Source organism: Ovis aries, chromosome 14 (genome assembly GCF_016772045.2).
Source record: "Ovis aries strain OAR_USU_Benz2616 breed Rambouillet chromosome 14, ARS-UI_Ramb_v3.0, whole genome shotgun sequence".
Lineage (NCBI taxonomy): Eukaryota > Metazoa > Chordata > Mammalia > Artiodactyla > Bovidae > Ovis > Ovis aries.
The window spans coordinates 54,371,265-54,381,398 of record NC_056067.1 but is presented as its reverse complement, the minus strand read 5'-3'; the positions used below and the strand labels follow the sequence as shown (position 1 = coordinate 54,381,398).

General features: G+C 61.2%; 1 protein-coding gene across 5 annotated transcripts in view; it reads right to left on the bottom strand.

The window, feature by feature from the left end:
* Positions 1–953: 953 nt before the first annotated feature.
* Positions 954–10,134, bottom strand: part of BICRA (BRD4 interacting chromatin remodeling complex associated protein) — a 74,748-nt gene continuing 65,567 nt past the window's right edge. For all 5 annotated transcript variants that reach the window (XM_060398150.1, XM_042232241.1, XM_060398152.1 and 2 more), the window contains 8 exons: positions 7,136–7,777; positions 6,786–6,966; positions 6,376–6,485; positions 5,242–5,303; positions 4,007–4,155; positions 3,802–3,896; positions 3,482–3,584; positions 954–2,991 (listed from right to left, as the gene is read on the bottom strand). In XM_060398150.1, coding sequence (XP_060254133.1) covers positions 1,871–2,991; positions 3,482–3,584; positions 3,802–3,896; positions 4,007–4,155; positions 5,242–5,303; positions 6,376–6,485; positions 6,786–6,966; positions 7,136–7,777 — 2,463 coding nt within the window. In that variant the 3' untranslated portion in view covers positions 954–1,870. The remainder of the gene's footprint in view (positions 2,992–3,481; positions 3,585–3,801; positions 3,897–4,006; positions 4,156–5,241; positions 5,304–6,375; positions 6,486–6,785; positions 6,967–7,135; positions 7,778–10,134) is intronic.

The following is a 10,134-nucleotide window of genomic DNA, read 5'->3' as shown; positions in this document are numbered from 1 at the left end:
CCATACCCCCTACATTGGCAGCGTGTTTTAACCACTGGACCATGAGGGAATTTCCCGGAGGTACCTTTTTTTCGTATCCACGGGAAGCTAACATATCCTGCTTGATTGCCCCCACATCTCTGACACTCTACACATTTAGTCAATCCTATCAGCAGGTACCCTGCTTGTGAAGTCATCTACTTGTTGGAACTTTTGCCTGTTGCCAAAACCCCGTGCTACTTCCACGGACATGCGCAGAGTGGCGAAAACGTTGAGTCACCCAGCAGGCATGTTTCCGACTGAGTGCTGAATAGGTGAGGACACTCTCCTACTTGAAATGAAGCATCCTTTTGCCAGTGTATTCACATTTTGGTGCTTTTGTAGATTTCACTGTTTTGAATGGCCCCCGGGGTTCTTGAGTTCTTAAGCCCAAGGAGGCTAGGATGTGCCTTACAGAGAAAACACCGTGTTACAGAAGCTTCATTCAGGCACGAGTTAATGCTGCTGACTGTGTGATCAGTGTTAATGAATCAACACTATATATTAAGTGAAGGGTCTTTAAATAGAAAACACACGTGAAGTGATGAGTTGAGGGTTTGACAAAAATGTGATCAGAGGCTGGCCGGAAGCTAGCCGTGTATTTTTCCCAGGAGGGATGGTTACATATTGACGAATTCCGAGCTCCGGGAGACCACAGAACCCCACCAGGAACGATACAAAAACACCTGGCTGATTGAGTTTTTCAGTCTGCCCCCTCCACTAAGAAGTCAGCCCTCCCAGAACAGGCACTTCCATCATACTCAGCTGCACCCTTGTGCCTAGAATAGGACCTGGCCCCCAGCAGGGGCTCACAAATGAATGTGTAGTAAGTCCCCACAATCCCCCTCTCCACCCACCTGTTGCCCCAACCCGCAGACTCCAAACAAGTTCCCGAAAAATCCCAAAGCAATGCGGGCCGGGGGAGGGGGCGTCAGTACAGTTTTAAAAAAAGGATCGCTTTTTAATTTACAAGAGTTCTAAATGTACAGAATTCTCCTTTTAAAAAAATCGTTATACACAATAAATACAGTACAAAAAAATTTATCTTACAGTACTAGTTTTGTCTCCAAGATTTCAAAATCTGGCGCGGGTGGCTGGCGGCAGGAAGAACAGAGGGGAAGACTGGCTGGGGAAGGGGGTGGAAGGAAGATCCCGGTTTTATTTGGGAGGTGCTCGGATTTCAGTCGAGGGACTGGAGGCTTTGAAATCTTTCTCACTCGAGCACATACAGAGGGACATACGACACACACACATACACACACACACACACGCGCGCGCGCGCACGGATGCGACACGGGTGCCCGCAGGCACGCACTGCCAGGTGGGGGTCCCGGGAGGCAGGCTCACGCCGCCCTTTCCCTGCGTTTCCTGTCTCGGCCGGTGGGGGTCATTGGAGAGACGCGGACCCTGCCAGCGATGGGCGCAGGGACAGATTGAAGCCACGCGGGCAAACCGGGTACCTGGATGCGTGTGAGCGGTGGGGAGTGCCAGGGAGCCCTCCTCCCTGGCCAGTGCGCACGTGTCCCCCCGGGCGGAGGGGCGGAGCGTGGCTGGAAATGGGAAGAAATAGGAAATGACACACCAGGATTACCCCCTCCTTTGGCAGGGGGGACCTTGTACATTAGAGCCTCCCCTCCCCGAAATCCACGACCCCCACCCAACCACCCGGCTGAAGCAGGAGGTGGGTGGGACGAGGCCTTTGTGACTCAAATAACTTAGGCAAGAAAAACTCAAGGGGTCCCCGGCTCGTGTCCCCCAGGAGGCTGAGGTCAGACGCCCAGCTGTCCCCCTCCCCGCTCCCTGCTGCGTCCCTGCGGAGCGAGGGGACAGGGAAGGGAAGTCCAGCCCGGTGTTATCTGTTCAACGTCCTGGTACCGAGGCCACCGTTGTGACTGGAGGGCGGGTAAGCCTCCGGCCTGTGCAGGGGCGTCGGGGAGGTGGGCGTGACGGCCGCCGGGGCAGCGTGGGGGTAAGGGGGTGCGGGCGTCCGGCCGGGGGCTTGTTGGAGGTTCAAGATGCTGTCGATGGCGCTCTGCAGGTGTTCCGTGAGCGTGTCGTCCTGTGGACTGTCGCTGGAAAAGCTGGCCTGGTCCACGTCGGGCGACTCGGACTTGCGCCGCTTGGTGGGGGGCAGCGAGGGTGCCTCCCAGCCGGGCTCCCGGCTGCCGCTGCCCTGCCCGGTGCCCGCCGCAGGCTCGGCCGGGCCGGCCTTCAGCATCCGCTGGTACAGCTCGTCCTCCACTGCCGCCAGCTCGCGGATGAGCCCGCTGGTGGCCTCGTCCACTTTGGTGGGCAGCGGGGCCGGGCTGCCGCCCCGGGCTCTGCCCACGGCCGCCGCCACCGCCCCCTCGGTCGCCCCGACACCCGGGGCCTCCACATTCTCGCGGTAGGTCTTGCGGAGGGGTAGGCGGGGGCAGTGCGGGGCCGGTGGTGGCGGCTTGCGGTCAGCGGCGGCCGGCGGCGGCGGCGGGTGGTCCACCGTACCGTTCATCTGGCCGGGGGCGGGGGGTGGCGGTGGGGGCCGGGGCGGGGGCTCGGCCGCCTTGAGGGAGGTGGGGGGCGGCGGCGGCGTTTGGTGCACCGGGTCCAAGGCCGTGTTGTGGACGACCTTGCTGAGCCCGGCTTCCTGTTTGATCTTGAGCTTGAGCCCGATGCGGCTCCGGGCCTCGTAGGTCTTGATGGGCGGCCGGTTTCGGGAGGGCATGGGACCGTCCTCGTCGGCGTCCAGGGAGGAGGCGGCGGAGGATGAGGAGGACGAAGACAGGGACGATGAGGAGGCCCGCGCCCAGGTCACGGAGGGGGAGCCACCCACGCCGCCATGTCGGATCACCAGCTTGGTGGGTAGGTGCAGAGGGGGCTGGGCTGGGGCCCCAGACGCCGAGGACGGGGACGGGCCGTGGCCGGGCAGCCGGTGTCCCTCGGAAGAAGCGGCGACGGGGAGGCCGAGAGTGCGGGAGGAAGACACGTACTCATCTGTAGGAGAAGGGGGCCAAGAAAACCCTGGGGGTTAGCCAAGGCAGGAGGCCCCTGCAGAGCTGAGGAGCCGGTGTCCACTGAGTACTGACCATCTGCCGGACCCGGGGCTAAACCCTTCACTTACGAGGACACTGCGAGGCAAGACCCCTTTTCCAAGTCCCAAGTCCCCATAATATGCCAGCAGCCCTCGGCACCGGACAGAGGATACCACCTAACTTCTGCAACCCACCAACTTCTGCTGGCTTCACCCCAGTCCTGGCTCTGCTCTCCCGCTTTTCTGTGCCGCCGGGGGTGGCAGAACATTCCCTCCCTCCAGGGCCAGGATTGAAGGGGGCGAAATGGACACAGGATGGTGGGACGAGCAGGACGCAGAGGTCCACTCTTAGGGCTTTCAGGCTGGGCTCGGGCGCCGCCTAGTGGCGGAGTGAGGGAAAGCGCCGCAGCCGGCGGAGGCGGCGGGGACCCGGCTCCCGCTGCTCTCATCTACCTGGCTTCTCCTTGGCCAGCTGCTTGTCCAAGGCCAGCGTGGTCTTCTCCTCTTGAATGAACATTCGGTCGATCATTACCATCTCCGCGGAGGGGCTCACCCTCTGGGGGCAGGGAGGGGGAGACGTGATTAGATGAGCCAGTGAAGAAGCGAGGTGGAGGAAGGGACGCGATTGCCAGGGATGGATGGGCACAGATTCCCAACTGTCCTTCTTGTGATCTGATCCATCCTCCCACCCTCCCTCCTTGCGGCGGCGGGGTGGGGGTGGGGATGGGGGAAGGGCAGGGTCCCCCAGGGAGAAAGGTGACAGGCCACCCTACCCGGGACTCCTCCAGCAGCAGGAGGCGGTATTTATTGAGCATGGCCTGGGTGCGTTTCAGCAGCTGCGTGGAGACCGTCTCGAACTCCTCGTCCACTGCGGAGGAAGAGGTCCAGAGACCCAGATGTTGGGGAGGACCCGCAGTCAAGGGCGCCTGCACCTTGCTGGTCTTCACCACCCGCCTCCACACCCAGGGGAGGCCTCACCTTTGTGGTAGTCGTTGGGGGAGGGGAGGGCACCCTGGTAGACATGATAGGGCAGGAGGCGGTGCAGGGCATCCTCGAAGGAGGGGAAGGCCGTCTTGCAGTCAGGGTGCAGGACAGAGCCCTGATGTTTGTGCAAATGCTCCAGGAAGCTGGGGGTCGGGGGAAGGACCACACACACAGATAACTCATGGTGAGGCCAGGAGACAGCAGAACCAGACCCTGAGCCCCCAAGCCACAAGGCAGACAACGGGGAGGGAAGGAACGCTGCAGAAGTATGTGTGAACGTGTGCCTGGCCTGCCTCTCTGTTCTCTGGGGACAACCAACAGCAGGAAGTGCTGTCCTTATGCCCATTTTACAGATGAGGAAACTGAGGCCTGCAAAGATGAAGTCACTGATCCAAAGCAGCTAGAGGCAGCACTGGGAGTTAGATGCCAGACCGAGCAACTCACCTTCCATGCAATACCATCTCCTGCCACTTGGGGTCAGCATGTCCCCGCTCTACCTGGAACCCAGCAGCAGGCTTGGGGAGGTGGGCAGGGAGGTTGGGCCCTTGGGTGGTTGGTTGATAAGATCTGCTTTCTCACTGGGCAGTAGACTATCGCCTACTATGTACGGCTGTCTCTCCTATCAGACATGCTTGCTTGTCTGTACCCAGTGCTGAAGGCCAGCAGCCCTCACACGCAGTGGATGCGGGACCTGGTCTGTCCAGTGTTTCCAGAGTCCAGCACAGGACTGGGCACCCGATGAGGATCTGACCAACACTCTCAGTGGACGGAGGGCAGGAGAGAGGGACAGAACGCGAGCATCCAACGCTTACCCGCCCACCCGCCCAAACAGCCATCCGTCCAGCCACGCACCTGCCTGAGTAGCATCCATCCATCCATCCATTCACCCTGGCCCCCAGGCATCCCTGCGTCCACCTGAACACGCACCCCCCACCCCCAGACAGGAGCCACTGCCTGCCAGCCTGGTCTGAGGCGCTCAGGGTACTGCGGTGACCAAGCCACACCAAATATCCACCCCTGCTCACTTGAAGCCACCAGCCTAGCTGCCCCATGAATGCTGCTAACACAGCCACACGGAATTCTCGTCATTCACCCTATAATCACTACTATTCACACCCCCCTCCCTAGAGGGGGAGGCAGAGAGATCCATGGCACTTCTCGAACCCACAGCGGGGGACGGCACCCACAGCGGGGACGGCGCTGGGAGGGGAGGCACCCACGGAGCTCACCAGGCTTCTTTGCTGGGCTGAAGCACAGGCGGTTTCTTCAGGCTGCCCAGCTTGCTCTCATACTGCAGGGGAAAGAGAAGCCAGTGAGGGGGATTTCATGACAGAGGAGGCTTCCCTTGGCACATGAGCCTCTCTACCCACAGCCTGGGATAAAGATGGGAGGGGCTGATGTCACCCGAGATGGGGTCCCGGTCCTAGCTGCAGGATTCCCCACCCAGCACACTCAACCTGCGGGGAGACTGGGGCTGGATCCGGCGGGGGACATGGCGAGGAGAGGGTGATATGCAGGCTCAAGCCCCAGGCATCCGCGTGGGCCGCCTCCTCTAGCCCCTTCTCAGGCCTGGGTCTCTCAGCTTCCGCCTGGTGCCTCCCTCCCTGCCCATCGAAAGGCCCATAAACCACCCCCTCGTTGTCTAGCACCTGATGGGCACGGCCTCTTTCCTCCGAGCCTGCCTAAATCTCTACCTTGACTTCCCTTGTCCTGCCTATTCTTCCCTTCCAGGCTCTCTCGAATCCTGTCTCTGCCTCAGTCTCCTCCACCCTCCCGGCCTATACCCCTCTGGCCTGGGTGCCACCATCCTAGCTCTCCTCCTGACCACCCCCCCCACCCCAATCGCCACTTTCTCTCTTTTTTCTCTGGCTGCACTGCAAGGCATGTGGGATCTCAGTTCCCCGACCAGGGATTGAACCCGTGACCCTGCACTGGAAGCACGGAGTCTTAACCGCCAAGGCAGTCCCTCTGCCATCTCTGACTCAGTGTCTCACTGGCCACCCTGCCCTGTCCTTCCTTTTAGGGTCTCCCCACCGCCTGTCCTGAGCCAACACAGTCCCTCCTCCCACAGCCTCCATCTCTCATCTGCTCACGCCTCCAGTGACTGCCTGGGATCTCTCTCAGGCCGTCTCTCCCATCCTCATTCTGTCGTTTTGGTGTTTGGGGGTGGATCTCTGTCCAACCGTGTTGGTTTCCCACCTGCCCCGGCCTGGACTGGCCTGGTGGCCTGCCTCCACCTGGCTGTGTCTCTGCCCATTTCTACCTTCCTGACTCCGTGCCAGCCTCCCCTACCCCTCCAGCCCCATCCCAGTTCCCCAACGACCTGGCCTGGGCCCTAGCCCACCATTCTGGGTGCCCCTTACCTGCAGCCCGGAGGACTTCGCTGGCCCGGAAGGGGCGGCCTTCGCCACAGTCAGAGTTGGGAGGTTGCTGGCAAAGGCTTTGCTCTCGGCAGGAAGCAGAGGAGGCAGGCCTGGGGTGGGGGTGTGGGCAGACAGGGATCAGGGGTCACGGGCACAAAGGCCCCCCAGAGACCCTGCACCCCATACTGCTCTGGTTCTTGGGCCTCGGTGGCTGTGGCAGCCCCGGAGTGAGTGCCCCTGGAGGGGACCTGGGCTGTACAGCCTGCCCCCCTCCACTGTCCCTGTCCCTGGAGATCTAGGCGACCCTTGGGCACTGGTGCCCACAGTTCTGGCCCACCCGTCCTCCTCGTCACTCCCACCCACCCGCTTCGGGCCCCCCATGGCTCCGTTGCGGGCTCCCTCTCCCTTACCTGCGGTGGCCATGGGCGCTGGGGCGGGGGGATGGCTGGGGGTGGTAGGGGTCCCGGATGGAGCCTGCCCGCTGACCAGCACGGAAGCAGTGGGGCTGGCGAGGGGTCCCAGGCTGGCAGAGGACTGTGGGGCGGTGGGGGCCCCCACGGCCTTGCTCTGGAGAATGATCCCGGACGGCACCTGAGGAGGGGGACAGGTGGTTTGGGGGGAGACACACGCTAGGAGCAGGGGCAGCCAGGAACCAGGACCGGGGGTGAAGAGAAAGCCAGAAAGCAGCGGGAGGGAATCGGATCGGCGGGGAGGGCGGGGCTGCGACGTGGGCGGTGGGCCGGCCCCTGCCTCCAATTACCTGGTGAAATCTCTCGAGAAGAGCCTTCGGCTGGGGCAGCGCCGGGAATGGGGTGGTCACCATCTGGAAGGTCCGAGGAGGCGGTGGGGGGGGCGCTGCGGGCTCAGGGACCAGGTGGAGGGTCGGGGGGGGCGTGGGGGACTTGTGGGGCCCCTGGCTGGGCGGGTACTGCAGCTGGAAGTCAGGCGGCGTGGGGGCTGACAGCCGGGAAGACGTCTCGGAGGAGGCGGAGGCGGCCCCGACAGTGGAGGTGGAGGCTGGAGGGAGGTGGGGGGCAGGGGCCAGTGGCCCCTCCAGGGGCTGGGATGGGGGTCGCAGCGGAGGCTGGGGCGGGCCTGGGGCGGTGGGGGCCGGGGTGCTTGCAGCGGGGGCGCCGCCCAGCTGGTTCTGGATGACAAAGATGCCAGGCAGGGTAGGGGGGGCCTGGGGAGGAGGGCAAGGGTGCAGGGCGGGCTCTGAGGGGGGGCGGGACAAGCTCTGCGGCTGGGAGGGAGGGCGGGAGTGGGGGCGGGACGGGGGGCGGGAGGGGGGCCGGGCCGGGTGAGGGGACGGCAGGTGGGGGCTGTCCCCCAGGGGGGCCTGGTGAGGTAGTGACGGGGAGGAGGAAGGGCCAGGGCCCTTCAGCGGAGCTGCCGCGGGGATCTGGGCAGGGGAGGGAGGGAGAGGGGAGGGGGCGGGGGTCAGAACCAACCTTGGCTCTCCTGGCCCCAAGACGCTGGGGACCCCTGCCGCTCCCACCCAGAAGCCCCGCCCCCTTGGCCACCCCTTGTCCTGATCCCCGCCGCCACCATCCTTCTCATCACCCCACCTCCGTCCCCAACCTTGCACCTGCCCCCCACCCCCTACCTGTCCACCTACCTCGTTCCCTCAACCTATCCCTTCTCGACCCACCCATCTGCCCCCCCCAACTCCGTACCTCTGCCTTCTGATCTCCCCTCTGCCCCCCAGACCCCCCTCCCCACCCCAGAGGAAGGCGAGCTCTGCAGGCTTTGGGGGCAGCAGCGGAGGAAGCAGCGGCGGCGGGAGCACCACACCAGCTGCCAGCGGCAGGTAGGCAGAGGGGGCCAGGGAGCAGAGCACAGCAGCAAGTGCGGGGGGGTGGGGAGGGCGCTGGGCCGACGGGCCAGCTGACCCAGGAGAACAGACATCAGCAGGGAGACCAGGCTGCTGCGAACTGGGGGTGGGGGTGGGGACCGACGGCTGAGGAGGGCACGCTGGGGATGGGGGAGCCGCTGGGGACGGGGGAGCCAGGGATGGGGATGGAAACCAAGGGTCAAGGTCAGGGTCTGGTCCCCCTGGATGCCAGCACATGAGTTACGAGTCCCCTTCTAAGTGTCCATGCCCTGTACCTGTGGGGTCATGGCTGCATGCCTACCTGGGGGTCGTGGGAACCTACAGGTACGGGTGTGTGTGCGTGCATGCGTGTGTGCGTGCGTGTGTGTATCAGGCTTGCATATGCAATCTAAGCACTAGTCTGTAACACGTACACAGTGACCTCACCTAAAACACACTTCAGTCAGGGCGTCCTTCTCCCCATGAAGGTCACCTAAAGGTGACCTCTCCAAGAACCTCAAACCTCAGCAGCTGCTATTGAACCATGGGCAACAGCTGGGCACCCAATACTGAACTGGCACCTCTCTGCTCTGGGTCACAGAATCTACCCCCCCACCGACAGCACCCACTGACCCAGTGCTTGCAGCTGGGAACGTGTACCCACTCATGGGCTCTCTCCATGGTCCTGAGAACTGTGATCATATCCGACCCACTTCACAGATGAGACATTGAGGCCAGGGAACCAAAATGACCAGTCCAAATGATACAAATGAACTTACAACACAGAAAGAGACCCATAGACTTAAAAACCGAATCTACTGGTTGGGGGGGGGGGGGGGGGCAGGGGGAAGGGGATTGGGAGGAGTTTGGGAAAGTCATGTACACACTGCTATATTCAAAATAGATAATCAACAAGCACCTACTGTAGAGCACAGGGAACTCTGCTCAGTGATATGTGGCAGCCTGGATGAGAGGGGAGTTTGGGGGAGAATAGATGCATGTACATGTATGGCTGCTCACCTGAAACTATCACTGAGTTGTTAATCGGCTATACTCCAATACAAAATAAAAAGTTTAAAGTTTGGAAATAAATAAATAAATATTAAGTGAAACAAACAAAACAGAAGAGCCTTGAGTGGACCTGGTAATCTCGCCTGCAGGAATTCGTGATCAGGAACATTCAGGCTCTTGCTCACAGGGCTGGCCACCGTGGGACTATTTACAACAGAGAAAACCAGAGAAGAAAGCTGGTGGGAGCCGCAGGCGAAGAGCTGACAGTGAGGACCAAGGGAACTGTCCCGCTTGGCACTCTCCCCTCCTAATCACAGACTTCAGAGGGCACGGTGAAGTGGCAACACAGACCAGATGCTGAGTGAGAGGACAGCGATCCACGACATGATTGCTAGACAGCTGGCTGCACCGCATTATGGACGGTGAATTTGATAACAGTATTGTCGCAACGCTAGATGCACTGGATCTGATGACTGCGGTGGTTGAGTGAGAGGATGCTCTTATTCTCAAAGACAGAAATAATCAGATCAAAATATGAAGGGGGTGCAGAAGCATGATGTCTGCAATTGACTCTCAAATGATTCAGGAAAAGAAAAAAGGATACATGTTGAGAGGACCATGGCTAAAGCTAATGTGGCCAAATATTTACAGTGGTTAAATCTGGGGTGGCCCCCAGCGATCCCCGCCTCCCTGTTTTCAGGCTCCAATCAGGGGTGGCCCCCAGCAATCCCCGCCTCCCTGTTCTCAGGCTCCAATCAGGGGTGGCCCTCAGCAATCCCCGCCTCCCTGTTTTCAGGCTCCTCCCACACTGTACCAGGGTTGGTCTCCGCAGCCATAGGAACTCAGCAGAAGTGATCACGTGCCACTTCCAAGATTAAGTTATAAAAAAGACTGGCTTCTCTCCTGGGCAGCTCCCTTGCTCTTTTCCTAGTCGA